Raw genomic sequence first — 17,683 nt, 5'->3', positions numbered from 1 at the left:
CAAGTGCCATTCTGATGCTCGCGTTGAAGCTACCCACTGGCTGGATTCCATGTATTGAGTGATTCATTTATTGAGGCCTATGTTCCACAATCTAACTAGCCAACAACAGAGGGCATGTTAGACGTTATGTGCCAGACACTATGTTGGTGGTTTCCCTGGTGTCCATAACTTCAGCCTGCAGACCATATTTGCGTCCCTTTAACTCAAGCAATGAGCACATAGTCGAATGCTTCCGCAGGTGGGGACAGTTAACGGCGGCGCAATCAAGTCCAGGTGGTGTCAGCCAAGTCATCCCGAGCCCGGTCGCAGTTGGCCTTTCCATTGTGAGTATAGCAAAGACATGCAATTCCAGCCGCCCACAATGCACCGCACTCCCACATGACGATAGCAAGATCCCATAGCTCTATGATTTTCTGCCCGTGGGGATAAGCCAGCTCGGCAGCGAGGACAGCCCCCACGTACTCACTCTCATAGGGTAGGCTATCAGCCCCCTTCACGTAAGCGAGGACAGGGGCTACAAGAAGGTCGATGACGGCACGAGTTTCCGGCAAAGGGTCAGAGGAAAGGATTGACTGGAGTCGTGCCTCGGCGCTGGCCAAGGGACGCTCCCCACGCTCGACCTTAGTGCCGCATGCTCGGAAGTGCTCCAACGAGGGCCTCTCTGTCGGGACGGTGGCGGCGATGGCTGCTTCGACACCGAAATCTGTCCTGCCGAGAAGGGCGACGGGTCTGTGTCGGCAGTTGGCGAGTTGCCACCAGTGCGTGAAGAGAAGGCAGAGGGCTGCTGGGTTATAGGGATCGTTGTCCCGATACCAGATCATAGCACCAGTCAAGCGCGAGTAAACCTCAGCTAGTGGTTCCTCCTCTAAAGACCCCCGCGTCAGAGAGGGGATGATGTTGCTCACTTCCCCGCATGCTACATCAGCTCCAAGATCAATCCAGTCGTGTGCAACGCACCCAAGACCGGCGATAGCAGCCATCTGCTCACCGCCACCCGCGTCGTAATAGACGTGGCAGAAGACGGCATCTGCTAATTTGTAACGGGCAAGCCGGGCGAGATCGTCCCATATAACTACACACGGGCGGGAGGGGATAGGGTGGGCATCCTCGATGATGGTCTTCTGACGCAAACAGCCATAATTGCAGCCCTTGACGATTCGTACATCGGTGATGTGCGGGCCAGCAGAGGGGGATACTTCAGCAACGGCAGCTACATCTGAGAAAGCAGAAAAGAGCTTGTCTGCCATATCAGAGTCTTTGACGCCTACAGAGTAATCAAGGACAAAGCCCGAGTCCATGAGAGCCCACAAGCCAGAGATTGAACCGCCATAGACGCCCCGGTTGTAGCCCACACCCATGGAGAAAATGCTGGTGTTGAGGAGAGGTCCTTCGCAACCCTCTGCTGCGATGAGATCGGCAGTGACCTGATCGGGTGAGAGCGCCACGCCGCTCAGCTTCGGTGGGAGGGGCTTGCGAGCAGAGCACCATGAGGGCAGTTCGATCGCCCTCACCTCCGCAAATCCTAGACGCTCCGTCGTTCCGGCTGTGATCACCTTATCACGGGCTTCCAAGAGGGCCGAGGCGTCGGCTAGGAGACCGACTGCACAATCGACGGCGTCTGCAACGCGTGTGTTGCGCATCCAAGAGGTACTTGCGGCGGCCGCCAGAACTCCCCCGGTCTGAGGGGTATCAAGGCGACGTGCCAACGTGACCGATGTTGTCAGCGTGTCGGTTTCAGGGATGTACTGCTGAGAAAATTTACTTGACCCAGCTTCGACCGGCCCTATTCCGTGAGTCTTGAGCGACCAGCAAGGGGCCCCAAGAGGGTAGGCCATGGTAGTTCCTTCTCCGATGAGATGAGTTGTACCCCATGTCGAAGAAAGACGAACGGTGGCAGCAGCGTCCTCTGCCGAAACCTCATCGGTGCGATCAGTCCAGTGGGATACTACGGGAAGACAGTCGAAAGCAGGCGAGCGGCTGAGACCACCGCTGGTAACCAATCCCGGTACAAGGTCAGACAAGGGCTGGTCTGTATTCTTTTCTCTGCGAGACAGCCCGAGCTCCCTCGAACGGGCCAGGATCTTGTCGAGTTTGGCTTGATACTCGCTATCTGGCTTGCGGCGCTGCCCACCCCAAGTTGTGGGACTAACGCCAGCCATTTTGTGCTTCGATTCCAAAGATGGAAGCTTGGTGTTGGAAATGAAGTCGGTTGCGTCCCGGCAGTTCATCCGCTCTTCGAATGAAGCCTGTTTATCGGCTCGGGGGTCAATGAGCCCGCCACTGAGAGCTAGCTCCGGGAGGGCACTTGTCCGGGCAATATAAGGCATGTGGGATTCAATAGTAAGAATGTTTGATCGCAGAGTGTAGTTTATTCTTTTGCTATGAGACCGGAGGGGGTATTTATGTGAAACATCACACGATGAGCCTGACAGTAGAAAGTCGGCGTTGCTCCATAGATATCTACTTATGCACATAGTATATTTGAGTTTAGTGAAACGTCGTATATCCTAGATTGCAGTCCGACGTGCATACCAAAGTCAGAAGCTCGTATTTGTTTAAATAGTTCTCCACGTTGGTTGCCTCCGTCCTATACTCTACGGCCTTCTTCTCTAGATCTGTTTCTTCCTGTAGTACCGGATAATTGTATACGGGGGTGTAGTAAAATGACTATTTTTGACTGTTCACTAGTGGAAAATTAGCGCATGAAGATTAACAACCCCGGGAGAAACATCGGAATGTCTCACAATCTAAGGTACACTCGAGGAACTGACATACGATAGGGGCCAAAGCTTAAGCATTTCTAAGTGCATGACATGAAACCGGTCCACCATAGTAATTGGGCCTCGATCTTCAAGAAACTTGTTTACTTATTGTGCGTCCTGCCGTCTTCGTATTGAGTTGATGATCCTTGCGCAACATCTTCAGATATACGGTGGTTATGTAACCTGCAATGCAGTAACCTAGATAACAACTTGCTGCACATGTGGACTCGGGCCATGGGTATACCTATCTAGGCAATAATCGGTGGATTTTAGATTTCGTGTAACGTTGGGTGAGATCGCAGAACCTTAAAATGTTGCACGGGAGATTATCAAGATTGGAACTAGTCTTGAATTTGGAGATATATCCGATGATCCCCGAATAGCAACGGACCTCGGGAATACTTTGCGCCTGTGGCGTAGCTGATAGCAGCACTACCGCACTATTATATTACGCACAGACACTATCTCGCCCATTATCTCCTTGAATCAAGGCACGACATGCCTTAGTATGCAAGTGACCAAGTGGGCCTATACTACGTGTTCTAATGTCTATGGCTGTGATGCTATGTTCAGTATTCAAGTGAAACGTGCATTTGAATTTGCTCTTTTGGTAAATTTGTCTGGACCCAGATCGATCATACGATACAACTGAACGAGGAAGACTGAAGATGAGCCGAAATTTATCTTGCAGACATTAGTAAATAAGATATAGTATTCCAGAGAACAAGAAAATAGCAGTCCCTTATCTCTCACTGCCTTTGTCCGAATGCAAAACGCCTCCATGTTCCATCCACGTCCTCGCACAGAGTCATGAAACTGTCATCGTCGATCAACTCGCACATCCAGTTCTCAAGAAAGGCAATTCGGTCAGCTGTTGGTGAAGACAAATACTGCGCAAGATGGTCTTCGGCCGGGCCTGGGGCTTTATCGTTCGGCTTGCTGGCCGGGTTGTTGTTGGAGTTTGAGTTAGTTAGATTATCCTGTGAGTGCGATGTGTTCTGAACGCGGGGTACTTGGGGTACTTGGGGTGTCTGTTCGGCAGATTCGCAGACTGGAGCTGTCTTTTGCGAAGCAGTAGGCTCCTCATAAAGTAACAATGGCTGACTAGGCTCGGGGCAAACATTTGTTTGGGATAAGAGTTGGAAATCGGAGTCGGGAAGACCAGAATAAGTGTTAGGCTCCACTCCGAGGGGCCGTGGATCAGGTTGTGGATCCTTGGTTGGCTCGGTGTGTTGAGAACTTGGCGACGGAGCTGACTGGGGATTCTTCTGTGCTGTTCGAGTTAAACTTGCAGCTTGTGGTTTCCTTGTGGTTGGCTTTGAGAAGGGCAGGTCTCTCTTGGGAGGAAGCATCTGGTTTAACTGATCGACGTCATGAATTGCAGATATAGTGGAAAGCTGAGAGCTCGGTGGCTCTGGTTCTTTGTTTGACGCGTGTGCGAGCGCAGATGCATGCAGTGGTTGGGATAAATCCACGGGTTCCATACTTTGGGATGGAGGGTTGAAAGCTGGTATAGGGCCTAATCTGGACGTAGGATATGAAATAGTGCTCGCAGGAGATGATGCTCGAATGGGTGCTAGAAAAGCAAGAATGTGAGATAGCTGCTTGAAGTGTTGTCAGAGAAATCGTTACATACTTGTCCTTCCAGACCCTAAAGCTCCCGTGGGGTAAAAGTGGACTCCATTGCCCCCAGTTGAAGTTGAGGCTGTGTTTGTAGTCATGGGAACAATGGAAGATGGCTGCCCCGATGTCCATGATGGCACTGAAGGAACTCGTTGTATTGCTGGAACTGGTATCTTGCCTTCTGTCAATGGACAGTTGATTTCACCTAGAAGAGTCAAGGCCATGAAGTAGTCACGCTCTGTAGTGAACTTGATCTGAAACCGACGAATCTGTGGATTCAGAAGGCAATTATGTTAGGAATCACTGCCAGAAACCATATGCAGAATATACACACATGTGTTCCACCATGAGGATACTTGACTGCAAGACAAGGCGACTTTACCACGACAGCAAAGTGTGACCTTGGGGGTGGAATCAGCTGGGCCTGCATTCCTGCCATGCGAGTGAAGAATACGAGATCAAGCTGCTCCTAGATTGGGTGGCCCAGATGTTCAGCATTACTGGCGGTAAAGCTTTATGCGTGAGTGGGAGCGTACCAGGATTCCATCACCTCGAACCACTTTCTGAATCATCCTGGATGGCATAGACCCGGAATCGAGGAACTTCTCAAATATGCAAGCTAGGCCTCCATTCCCAGGGACATGATTCCAGGTCAGTGGACCGACATGATCGATGGCAGTGGTTGTATGGGAGAACTTGGCAATGGGTAAACGAAGGACCTGGGGAGGGATGGGTGGCTGCAGATGCTGCATCTTATAGAGGGAGAGCAATCAACAAACAGTACAGGCTCAGAAGATATTCATCGATATCATATAGATGACGAAAGAGCGTGATGGCGACCTGGGTAGTGAAATAATGTTCGTGGTAAGGAAGAGGGTGAGATTTCTCGGTCCAGCACTCCCAGTATTGATTATTGGCATTGCCCACCCCATTAGCATCTTTAATCAGTGCATCAGTGCGCAACTAAATCCCTATGTAGCAAATTTGAGGTATGCCTGGGGCTTGTATTTTAGGTCAAAATATTTTAAGCTCTTACAACTGTTGTAGTACAGTAGTGGTGGTGATATTGAGACTCGAAAAGACGTCAGTGGGTTCCCTTAGGAACAGAACACTCTATGTAGCTGAACTGCCAATCAATCAAAATTAATATCTTCATTGTTGCATCGTTTGAAATTAGAAAATGAGTAAATTGCATAGTCAGGGCCTGGAGACTGATCATTGTCTCATCGGCTCTGCTAACAATTTAGTTAACTATATGGAGCCTCGATTACATAACATAAATTACAAAACATGAAGGATTAATAGATCCTCCGGTATGCCGTTGTTCTTATACAGAAATATGCAGCCTGAGGCATCAATATATACAATTCTCACTTAGTCATCAATAGGAACAATGAATAATCCGATAACGCGCCCTGGAGAAGCGCGGACTTTTGGCTGATCAGTGCCGTTGATCGCAAGCCCAGCTCTAGCCCTCCAGGGCCGCAAGGCATTGACAATTATTTTACTTTTGAAAAATATCGCTGATTTTGATCGCCTACGCGCAAATTTACCACTGCCTTAGAACTGCCGTTGCTGCTGAGCACTTTGCTCTTTTCACCGTCGCATCCAGTGCTCCAACATTCGAACGCGCGAAACCTGCGACTCAAGCCGTCTCACAGCCACTGGCCGTCACTATCACCTCTTTCGGTCAGAATCAACGTTGTATCGCCTTCGGACTCCGACCCTTCAAAAGCCACACAAAGTCGCAATTTTGACACCCCTGCAATTTCTCCTGCTCGACTCGTTTTCAAACGAAGACGCATCAAGGGCAGCATCCCTCGAGCCATATATTCAAAGTCTTCGGTCTCGAGAACAGAAGGTCTTGTTCCCGATTGCCCCTCGAATTCTTAAGGTCAAGTTTGTCGGTCTCTTCCGTTGCAAGGACGGAACCACCCCGTGCGTCTGAAAACGTGAACGGCGCAACGCTGTCGCGTTCCTTCAGCAGCACCATGTCTGGCTCTACCCCTCGCACCTCGCTGCGACGTAAGACTACCATCTCTCAGACGACAGGTGTGGTACCTATACTAACACCACCCACAGAGGGCTTACGCCATGCTCCAAAAATCAACCAACCTTTCATCCCCGACACAACCCCTGCCCGTCGATCACACATCCATCACGGGCTCACATCACCACAGCCACCAACCAGTCCCCATCATGTAAACGTCAATCCGGCCGCCAATCCCCAAAGCGCGCAGTTCGTGGTCGATAGCTGGGAAGGAAAAGACAACCGACAGGTTCCCATGTCGACAAGGGAAGTCCCGACCCCAGGGAACCGACCAGTCATATTTTCCCATCTGCGTGACCCTTCAAAAATGCCCCGGCAATTGGATTATCACGATCCTTATTTCCCACTGAGATATCTCGAGGTTCCAAGGAGTCAGTCTCCCCTACATTCCACAAATTAACTAGAAATACTGACGGTCTCGTTTCCTCTAGCGGATCACATCTACAAGCGTGCCCACTACGGTCTGCAATCAGGTATTCCAGACGAAGTCGACTTTGCGCTGTACCACCTGGTACAAATCTCAAATCAACGATGGGATAAATTCAAGTTTGAAGGATTTCCCTTGCTTGCGGAAACTTTGATGCAGAAGGCACTTGACATCACACAACTCTGCACGGGGGTGAAGTGGGAATTCCAGTATGATCCTCGGAAACCGATTGACCGTGTCAACGTTCTCAATTCGTTGCATGGCACCCGGGATATTCTGGACAAAATTAGCAAAATCCCAGTGAACCTCCCAGACGACAGCCTCGAGACATACGACTTCAACCATCGCCTGAGAAATATCAAAGAGGCCACGTTGGTGTTGCGAAACATGGTGCTCCTGAAGGAGAACGCATTCTATGTGTCACGTTATGCAAATGGTCTATTACGGGACTTTTTGGTTATCTTGATCAATGCTCCCAATCAGCCTCGGCTGAATGAAATCAAAAATGACGCACTAGATATCGCCGAGGAGGTCACCAAGTTCTTGCGAACTGACCATGAAGATCCGTTGTGGATTTCTTTGGTGAATTGCCTTGACTCCCCAGACCGCGCTCACGTCGTGCGGTCCCTATGGGCTTTGACACACTTCGGCACTGAGCTGGACGATGCGGATGCCAACCGGGCCATGGAAACCTTGACCAGACCGACTCTTCAGCAGATGTATTATCACACCCTTCTTGACCTTGACAAGGATATTCTGAGTGGTGCACTGGACTTTTGGTATCAATACACGCTCAGTCATGACAATATTGAGACATTGATGGATGTCCTCAATTTCCCAATCGTCTTTGTTCCTCGCATGGTCGCACTCCTGACCTATGAAGCACGACCTACCAAAAAAGAAACTGTTCTCCAGGAAGAAAAAGTGGCACCTCCACCCACTGACATCCCTCGTGTATCCCCAGAGCTGTTGGAAAAGCTCATGGAACTTTCCGAGCCAGAGCGAAGCTCCCAGTGGCTACGTTGCTGCTTCATCGAGGATTCAGAATGCGAGATCACACAGATCGCTTTATGGCAAGCCTACCAAAGCCGATTCGCAGATCCCCGTGTCACTGGAGGGGGCGTTCTTCCCGCTGCAGAGTTCATCAAGAATGTCAGCAACACATTCACAAACGCTCAAGCACAGGTCATCAACGGCCCCGGCACTGCCACCAAATTCATTATCAAGGGCATCCGACCTTTAGAAACCGCACACACGTTTGAGGGCTTCCCTTATTCCTACTGCAGATGGGCGGACAACTCAAAGCCTTCAAAGATGTGTCAACGTGCATTCACATCTCCGACAGATCTCCGGAATCACGTTTTCGGCGACCACATGAGCCTGGAACCCACAGACACTCCTGGTCAGTATAAGCTTGAACCCGCAGAGACCCCCATTCACACCTGTCAATGGGACCACTGTTCACGGTTCCGAGCATCTGGACCTAGCCCCAATACATCCATGGTCGCCGGTCACGTTTCGTCCCATTTGCCCGAAGATCGTCCCGCAGACGCACAGCCCACAACCGCCAAGCGTGTAGTACTCCAAGAGCGCATCGTCCGCAAATGGTACTATATGGATACTCCTATCAATGAAAAGGGTGAACCATTCGGCGTAGCCTACAAAGCTGCCTTGGTGCTGCGGAACATTGCCCGAGGCCTGCCGAACCGGACGACGTCCAAATACGGTGGTCTTCCCTGGAAGAAGGCCTGCTTCACCAGCCAACGTCCCAAGATCGTCGAAGTCTGGGACCGAAATCGTGCGCTGCGTAAGGAGCTTACCGAGTTAATCATGGTGATCGAGAAAGAGGTAGACTATTAAATTTCCTATTACATGTTTTCCGCTGTCGCAATTGCCTCTTTTTTCTTTTTCTCATGAATCAACATCTCTGTACGATTAATACCCTGATTATTCATGTTCTCACTGTCCTTCTGGTTCCCAGGTCCTCCGTCTTGTCTAAATGTACAATATCTAAGAGCCAGGACCACATTGGCGGTGTTTTCTTGTTTTTTTTTTCTTGCTTTGTTTTTAATGGCTTGTGGCTTTGATTTAAGCCCAAGTTCGCAAAAAAGGCCCCCAAAGAGTGGAGTTGCATTACTACCTAGGTATGGGTATAGGGTGGGTTTGATGTCTGATCTTTTCCGGCGTCGCTTAAGATAGACATTCGAGATTCATTAGTTAGTATACTGAGGCTCGGGGTTTAATTCATGCTTTTTTTTTCATAGCATTTCTTTAACATATACAAAACAATCCCCCTCATCTCCTCGCCTCAGCAGCTACTTCCTCCAAAACCCGCATCGCATCTTCCGCCCTCGCAACGGGTACATAGATATGATCATGGAAATACCCACTGACGACATTGGTACTGATACCGTAGTCCTTCAGCCGGTTAGTAATGGCAGCGATCAAGCCGACCGCTTCCAGGCTGGAGTGGATAGTAAGAGAGATCTTCTTGCAGGGGAAAGTTGGCTCGTTGAATCCATGCGATGTGGCGAGTGTTTCTGTTGTCACAATCGTTGTGCCCTCTTCTTCTTGGACGATTAGTTGCGGTTGGAGTGTCGAGAGGGGTAGTGAGTGGAGGGGTGATTTGGTTGTGAGGAAGACGTAGGTTGTTGGGTCTAGGCTTGGTTGCATTGTTGCTAGGAGGATTGAGATGTTGTTTTCGCCTGGAGGTGCCATTTTGGAATGTGAATTGAATTGGAATATGTTGCTTTAGGGAATGATATATGAAGATAGTTATAGGGTTGATGTCATCTTAGGACATGTACGGGCGACTACCTAGGTAAGTATGCCACTGGTTCATAAGTTATAACTCTCTCATTGGTTCATATTGCCAGGCATTAATTTAGATCCACCCTTACACGCATGCGAAGGTATATCCCGGCCAGGGACCGGAGACTAATCATATAGTCAAAGGTTATATGTAGAAAAGTCTCTTATATAGAATATGCCTTTTTTTGCCGCCCTCGTGTATATCTAAAAAGATAGCTAAAAGACAGCTCAAAAGACAGCTCAAAAGACAGCTCAAAAGACAGCTCAAAAGACAGCTCAAAAGACAGCTCAAAAGACAGCTCAAAAGACAGCTCAAAAGACAGCTCAAAAGACAGCTCAAAAGACAGCTCAAAAGACAGCTCAAAAGACAGCTCAAAAGACAGCTCAAAAGACAGCTCAAAAGACAGCTCAAAAGACAGCTCAAAAGAACCTAAAGATTCTTGTTATATATGTCTCCGGCGATGAAAGACGCGGTGAGGTAATATCCAATGAGAGAGTTATGGACCGGTGGCATACTTAGTCGCCCGCGTAGGCATGCCCAGGTGGTTTGGCTCCCAAGAAATTTAGCCAACGAGAGCACACTATACGATCTGCGTATCAAGTTGGTAGATGTTTATGATGGGAAAATATTATGTTATGATTCGAAATAATTGAAACATCCATGTCAATCTGTGTAATAAAAATCTGCGGTGCAACATAAGCTGATTGAAGAGTTGAGAAGGCTAAGAACTTAAGACTAGAAATGAAATCTAACAGATGTCAATCTGGACAATAACAGGTATCTGAAAAGGACCTTCACACTCAGTAGTCACCCGTAGGGATTCCACCTACAGTTGGAACATGCTGTCCATGGAATCCAAACCCAACCGCTCCATCGACATTTGCTCGGCCAAGCTCCGACAAGTTACGAGCATCGAGGCAAAGCAAATAACTCTTACCACGCATCCCATCAAGAACAACGCTGAGAAGTACACCATAATCCTCACTGGTGCCCTCGGGATTAGCCACGAAAATGGGCTCACCGGGCGATTGGCCGTGACATGCCCAGAGCTGAACTTGCTGAGTATCACAATCAAGCTTCATTATACCATCCGTCAGAGTTGACTCTCCACGGAAGGTCACGGCATAGACATATCGGTGTTTCTGGGTGACTATTTTCGGATTCAAAGTCGGCAGCTCTGGCGACAACGATTTGCAAACGGACCACTCGACTGTTGCTTTCTTGAGATCGGTGCATGCAGTGGAAGACACCGCAGGCAGACGGAACCGGGTAAAAGATGTACGGAAAGAATTATCTCTCTTCTTTTGGAAGGCCTTGGCTGTATCCAACGAAGAGATCAAGTTCTCGTAATAGAGGGATTGCACAAATTCAGAGCTATCGGCTCTCACAACATCTGCAACAATATCCATTTCCGCGGGATTCTCCTTCGAGGGTTCGAGCCATGCATTGACCGTGTGGAAGCAAAAGAATGCAGGGCTTTCGTATGTCGCGATCAATCCCTTCCCATGCTTACGGTCAATGACATACCACACTGCCGGCTGACTTGGGTCTGTTGGCAAGATTGCATCCATGAACGAGGAGTTAAGCAGCTGTGGGTTTACGTGCGCGTTCCACACACATAGCACAACATGGTCCTCGGTGATGAGGAGGGAGTGGAGATAAGATGGTGTTGCGGGGAAGGTTGCTAGGATTGTGGTCTCCCCCGTTGAAGCCGAGACCCTGAAAACACGGTATGTACAGATTGGTCCCAGGGTGAGATTATAATTAAACATGTCTCCCGTAATAGGATCAGATCGAGCATGGGATGCAGAGAGTTGGCCCGAAAGTTCAGGGTGCAGATTGGTCTGCGTGGCTAGGCCGATGGGCTCCAGGGTTTCTGGGTCAAGTTTCTTGAAGGCGTTGTAGTCGGTCTTCGCATAGAGATTTCGAATTCCCGTAGAATCACTCCAGCGTGAGGTTGACTCTTCAGGCTTGGGGTCGAGACCTGGGACGTTGATCGAAAGGGTGACAGATATATTCCTACTCGATGGAGTGGGTTGCGGGACATATTCAGTCTGGACTTTGCCCAAGATGCTCTTGCAAGGATCACGTTTCTGTCCGAAACTGACCATATCCAGTGATTCTGTCTTTCTTGCTTTTTCAATCAGATCGTCAGTTGAGAAGCGAGAGTTGTAGAAAACTCGAGATGAAGTATTGGAATCATCTGGAGCAAGGATCTGGAAACGATGGGTTTGACCGAATCCATCGAACCAGTGGGAGAGCCGTAGTGTTTCTCCATTCTCAGCTTCGACTTGGCTCTTTCCTGGACCTGTACGGTACAAAACTCCAGCAGCGTAGGTAGGAATCTGTCCGGTCACAGAGAGCTCCACGGGATTACGCTGTTCGTATTCAGGATCGAACTATGCAGGGATTAGTATATATATAGATCGAGGTACCAATCATTTTGACTTACACCTTTGTCATTGGGCCAGTTGTTATAATGATCTTCGTTCATACCATTCTCCATGGCTGATGAGGGTGGACCAATAGAAGGCATCTTTTCAAGTTTGTGATAGATTTGTTCAGGTGGTTGATATGGTTGCCTTACTTTTCAGGATAATAACTCAAGACAGTCCTCTCTTACTGTCTTTTCATTTTAAGAATTTGATTTACTGAAGAGACTGATAAGTTAACAATCTCGCCCATTGACCCTTTATATATTTTTTTAAAACATTTGACTATTTTGACCCTCCCCCCTTTACTATATTGTAGGCCTAATTTTTGGGTTCGTCATTGGCGGGGGAATCGCGACGGGCTGAATTCCACAACCGACCTCTCCGTTTCCCTCGCCAATCGCCAACGTCGAATTACCGAGTCTCGCTCATCATCGTCACTTCGAGCCACGCCAAGTCTACAACCGACTTCGAACCTCGGATTGCACATTCAATTTTGGTTTCATCCGGCGTGTCTTGGCGGGATACACCCACACGAAGGCTGTTTATAACCCGTCTTCCGAACGCAAATCATCTCTCCTGTGAGATCCACACCATCCGAGGTTATCTATCACCTATCACCCCTTCGGAGCCCTCTATTAAACCGACGCCAACCCCCCATGGCGCAACAACTACGGAAACCTAAGACCAAATCAGGGCCAAAGATGTGGAAATGTAAAGAATGCCCCTCCAATTTCCAGCGATTAGATCATATGAAACGCCATGCCCTTACTCGTATGTTTCCGATGATATTCGGAGGGATAGAGAGTACAGTAATGACTTCCCACAGATCACACGGTAAAGAACCACCATTGTTCATTTTGCGGCTCTACATTCAGCCGAGGGTGTGTCATCTTCTATCACTTCCGAAGAAAGATATGTCACCCCGTCATGTGTGCTGACCAAAGTAACCCAGAGATGTGTTACGGAGACATTGGAAATCGTGCAAGGCCCGTGTAGACAGTGGCCATAAAATCCCCGAGCCGGAGCGCGGCGGGAAACAAAAACGTGCCTGTGATAGTTGCGCAGGCCTCAGGAAAGCCTGTAATGGCGAAATGCCCTGTGTGGAATGCACACAAAGAGAAAGACAGTGTACTTACCAACGTCTTCTCGACGACGAGCTTCCCTTGCCATCCACATCCCAGGCTTTACTAGAGACCCCGGACGTCGAAAGTTCAGGTGCGAAATATGATGCTCATAAGGTTTCTGAGTCAAGTTGGGAACTTGGCCCTGCGACACTTTATCCATCTCATCGAAAAATTATTGCCCGACGCCAGAAATTTCCTTTTGGTTGATTAGAAAGGCAGACAATCAACCGAGACCAACCGGGATACGGGATCAGGTATCTATTCTCTGCTTGATTGCGAGCCAAATGGCATACGTACTGGGTGGCAATGTGTTTTTGACGGTATGACACGTTATGAATGCAATACACAGGTCATTGGTGAACAAGTCAGCTCAGATTCCTCCGATAGCGTTCTTCCGATTCAGAGGTCGGCGCCATCGGAATTTAAAGGATTGAATCACTCCATGCTCTCTCACCCTCTGCGCGCTATTTAGTGTGAAAGGTAGGAGAGAGATAACGTATATAAGCATATGAGCCGATGTGTTGGGAGACTCGTCCGCGGTGGAGATTTTTATTAATTATATTAATCTAATTTAACGTGTCTAGTTACTGATCGTGGTGCGGCTGGAGATTTATTTTATGTACATCACTGCTGGATATGGTAGCTAGACATCTATGCAATCCAGGTTCCCCTTCACTGGCACCCGGGGATGTGGTTTTCACCGTGGCAAGAAAATAGAATCTACGCTATCGTAAACATTTTCGATAAAGTTCTCATAACTCAACCAAGCCGTGTCATCGGAGCCACTTTGCAAGGTCGGGTCACTCAAATCCATCGCATCCCACACATTAGGCCAGGGCATCGGCGAAAAGGAAGTCGGCACTTCTGCGACGTGTGAGTCTCGCGGTGCATCAACGGCCTGTCCAAAATCAAACGAAAAGTTCGTAAGATTCTGTTGGGTTTCAGGTTGTTTCGAGAAAGGCCCAGAAGCAATGCCGTCGAAAGAGTATTGACACATCGGTCGGTGAGAAGCATCAACATCAGCACCCAGAAGCTCATTTCTCCGCGTTTTCGCCTGTGTCATGAGCCTCTCCAGAGGTTTCCAGAGCATCCCCTGCTCAGAATCTGCGATTATGAGCCGCGAGCGCTGGTAGATGTCGTCAACGACGGTCCAGTATTTTGACACCACCGCGGGATTTTTGCAGACGCAGAGTTCGGCAAGGGCTACAGCCAATGCGTGCCACGGAACCCACATCGAGCCGTACCACCGCCAAGACTTGGCACCCGGGTAGCTGTATGCCTCCTGTGACCACAGTAGGTTATCAGCGGCGATTTTGAGGAGGGCGTTCTCTTGGACTTTTGGGGGGATAAAGTTATAGCTTCGCTGCAGCGGCCGGAGGGAGGCTAGTTGCAGCCAGCTTCCCATAACACCCGCTGTCTTTTGCGTGTACCACTGGAATTCCGACAGATCGGGTCTGCAACCGCTCAGAAGAGCTGATATCTTTTGTTGGAAATCGTGGACGACTTGCTGTCGCAAACTCATGATAGTCACAGCTGGCTCGGTGAGGTCTGAAAATGCAAGGGTTCGGGTCACAGATGCTGATGCTGCACTGACCAAGGTATGGGTCATGTCGGTAAATGTGCCATCTATGTGTTCGGGAATTGGACCTGGCATGTCGAACCATAAGTCCTCGTCGTTGACATTCGACGGTGGGTTGTAATCGAGCCATGCGGATTGCATCATCGGCTCGGATGCCCTGTCTAGAGAGGCTGCTACATCGAGAAGGCCGATTCCTAACCATGCTCGTTTGCGCATCTCGTGTTCAAAAGGGCGCACCGTGAATGGTGGCTGGGGGATGTGGAGAGATAATGCCTGGCCTACTCGGAGTGCCATGCTCAACATGGTCCACACCCTTCGACTTTGGTCTTGAGATCTCGCGGCGAGCTAGAAGCGTTTAGCTTATATTATGGTAACATGAAGAGGCGCGAAAGACGAAAAGCTCGTAGTCGTACTCACCAGAGAGATTATATAAGCCTGGAGAACAGTGAGATCGTTTGTCGTGACAAAGTCCGCCTTTGCGAGCGCCGATTCGGTTTCTCTTTGGAATTCGGCGACTACTATCTTTTTGGTCGCGTTGAAAATTGACTGGCATTCCACTTCCTCAAGAGTACACACAGCGCAAAGAGAGATAGCCCAAGCAAGGGTAGCTGGCGCTTGGTGATCCTGCTCATAGTCAAGATAAGGCTTCCCATCCTTAATGAATGCTTGTAGCGATGGTCGATGTAAAATTTTGAAGAGAGGATCAACGTTGCGGAAGAAAATGTCACATAACCTGTGCCGGATATGCGGTTGGAGGTTTAATCGGCTGGTGGCCTGGGGTGAGTTTGACGTGCTCTCCGGACTTTCTGAGCTCACAAGCGATGTACCAAAACTAAATGCTGAATCTTTGACAGCGTGGTCTTCATTTTCTAGACGACCTTCCAGGACACTGCGTAATTCTTGGGTCTAGGGATTGTAACATAAAGTTAAATCATATCCACGAATCGTGAATTCAACAAGCTTACCTGCTGCATAATGTCCTCCCAAAATGGACCCCCAACATAGGCAGTCGAAGGGCGAGGAAGATGTGGTTGACCTGTAGCGGGCAAGTTATCATTTTGATCCTGCCGGATATTAGGACCGGCGTTGCTGGCCTCTGCTGCCGACTGCTGCTGTGTGTATGAATATGTGGGCACAGGGACAGTCGAGGCAATCAGTAATTCATCTTCCCGCTCATTGGCGACTTTTTTCAGGAGTTTCTCGAGTCTCGCTACCCGCTCAGATAGCTCTTTGTCCGAGCCTACAATCCGCTCAGGTTTTCGCGTGCGACCGCGCGGGAGCCGCGCACGTTCCACGGGAACACACACAAGGCCAAGTCGCTGGCAGCTTGTACAAGGACTTGACTTGTCGCATTTCACTTTGCGCTGGCGACATGCTTCGCAGGTGAGGCGGACCCGTGGTGCGGAGGACCTTGAGTGGGTTGTCCCGGTTTGGCCCACGGGATCGGCCATTCTTGTGGTGGGGACCCAATTGGTCTGGATATAAAGCAAACGTGACTTGAGATGGTTTGTATGGTTTGTACAATGTACACCCTTGTTGAAGATCCAAGGCTTCTTGCATAGGAGGTTCTGAACAACCCCCCGCAAAGTTATCCACATTAAACGGTTCTGACCAATCAGAGGTCGAATTCGTACATTCCATCTCTGCGGATGATATGCGCAAGTCAAATGCATACAAAAAGGGAAAAAAAAAGGAGCTAGGAACTAAATAGATTAGATACTGGTTTTAGGTAATCAGGCTCTTCAAGGTTCTTTCCATACGCAAACCTAAACGTGAGGTGGCACAAATAGCGATAATCATATAATCTTCCAAGTTGCAAGGAAAAACCGCAATGAAGTCCATGGAAACAATACATGCATTGTTTACTCAGGTCTGACCAAATAACCAGATATGAAAACTCACAAAACATAATAGAGTGCCATTTATAAATTATCCAGTTTCATAACTCGAGAGTACAGATGGGAAGCAATGAGAGCGTTCGACCGAGATCAATGAGGTGAACAACACAGTCGAGGACCCATAATCCAAAGATCTTCACAAGGATCTTCACTCAAAAAGAGGTGTGAATGGCGTGCCCTTAGTGACGATAATAATGGGTCCAGTGAGCATGGCATCAGGGGGTTAAGATCCGTGCGTTGCGGCCGAAGGCCAAGCCAAGAATATATCCCGCATGGTATATACTTTGTAGCCACAAGAAGAAACGTTAATATAAGACTAGGGATGTTTCAAGGTTTTATTGAAGTTAACTGTTTAACTAACGTCTTCTTCGGCGTTCGGCCCCGTTGTTAGTCTTTTAACTACTTCGTTACTCCGTAGAAAGATTTCTGGTTGATATGTACAGGGACATGGGAATAAAGAAAAATATATTCAAATGACATCTAGGAAGATATGTGAAAAGGCTAGAAGGATAATAGCTATAAAAGTGAAAAGTACCGCCAGGAATGGGAAGAATGGTACGGAGTAGACATGCCGGACTTATTATTATCACCCACGAGGTACGACACAGGTCGATAAAACGTTCAGACCACTTTTCGATGATAATCAGGGATGATTTGCATAACTAGATCCCTACAACATAGGTATATATGATCGGAAACTAGCATCGCCGATTTCATTTAAATTCTCCGACACCGTGCACTCGGCATTTCTCGGAAAGGTTACGGACAGATGGATATGATCAACATTCAACCTTTATGTTGTAGATTCTTCGATTTCACCGGTTAAAGGAGATTATAGTTGTGATTGAGACAGTAGATATTGGGATGTTTCGATAATCAAGAGATATCCCCGAACTCCCCGAAATTGGAGTTTCTCGGGCTTCTAGGATAGTGCAGGTAGAAAATTGGGCTGCAGAGGTGAGTGCAGATCGCA

The 17,683-nt window shown here is 48.6% G+C and overlaps 6 protein-coding genes across 6 annotated transcripts; 1 reads left to right on the top strand and 5 right to left on the bottom strand.

The window, feature by feature from the left end:
• Positions 1-263: 263 nt before the first annotated feature.
• On the bottom strand, positions 264-2,327 carry N7455_009801 (uncharacterized protein; the record flags this gene model as incomplete). Its single annotated transcript, XM_040956490.2, has 1 exon — positions 264-2,327. One exon carries the CDS (start codon positions 2,325-2,327, stop codon positions 264-266), a length of 2,064 nt encoding a protein of 687 aa, XP_040813094.2.
• Positions 2,328-3,511: 1,184 nt separating this feature from the next.
• On the bottom strand, positions 3,512-5,137 carry N7455_009800 (uncharacterized protein; the record flags this gene model as incomplete). Its single annotated transcript, XM_040956401.2, has 4 exons — positions 3,512-4,338; positions 4,399-4,654; positions 4,720-4,854; positions 4,922-5,137. The coding sequence occupies 4 exons, from the start codon at positions 5,135-5,137 to the stop codon at positions 3,512-3,514; spliced, it is 1,434 nt and encodes a 477-aa protein (XP_040813132.2).
• A 1,239-nt stretch (positions 5,138-6,376) lies between these two features.
• On the top strand, positions 6,377-8,722 carry N7455_009799 (putative chromatin remodeling complex subunit (Rsc9); the record flags this gene model as incomplete). Its single annotated transcript, XM_040956496.2, has 3 exons — positions 6,377-6,410; positions 6,468-6,806; positions 6,867-8,722. The coding sequence occupies 3 exons, from the start codon at positions 6,377-6,379 to the stop codon at positions 8,720-8,722; spliced, it is 2,229 nt and encodes a 742-aa protein (XP_040813129.1).
• A 435-nt stretch (positions 8,723-9,157) lies between these two features.
• Positions 9,158-9,580, bottom strand: N7455_009798 (ACT domain-containing protein; the record flags this gene model as incomplete). Its single annotated transcript, XM_040956353.2, has 1 exon — positions 9,158-9,580. The coding sequence occupies one exon, from the start codon at positions 9,578-9,580 to the stop codon at positions 9,158-9,160; it is 423 nt and encodes a 140-aa protein (XP_040813061.2).
• An 894-nt stretch (positions 9,581-10,474) lies between these two features.
• On the bottom strand, positions 10,475-12,180 carry N7455_009797 (carotenoid oxygenase family protein; the record flags this gene model as incomplete). Its single annotated transcript, XM_040956433.2, has 2 exons — positions 10,475-12,073; positions 12,127-12,180. The coding sequence occupies 2 exons, from the start codon at positions 12,178-12,180 to the stop codon at positions 10,475-10,477; spliced, it is 1,653 nt and encodes a 550-aa protein (XP_040813147.2).
• Positions 12,181-13,930: 1,750 nt separating this feature from the next.
• On the bottom strand, positions 13,931-16,263 carry N7455_009796 (uncharacterized protein; the record flags this gene model as incomplete). Its single annotated transcript, XM_040956371.2, has 3 exons — positions 13,931-15,157; positions 15,230-15,718; positions 15,778-16,263. The coding sequence occupies 3 exons, from the start codon at positions 16,261-16,263 to the stop codon at positions 13,931-13,933; spliced, it is 2,202 nt and encodes a 733-aa protein (XP_040813115.2).
• Positions 16,264-17,683: the final 1,420 nt, after the last annotated feature.

The sequence above is a fragment of the Penicillium solitum genome (genome assembly GCF_028829755.1).
Source record: "Penicillium solitum strain IBT 25940 chromosome Unknown utg000008l_segment0_segment0, whole genome shotgun sequence".
NCBI classification, from domain to species: Eukaryota; Fungi; Ascomycota; class Eurotiomycetes; order Eurotiales; family Aspergillaceae; genus Penicillium; species Penicillium solitum.
Note: the sequence above shows the minus strand (reverse complement) of the source record. Positions and strands in the feature narration are given on the sequence as shown.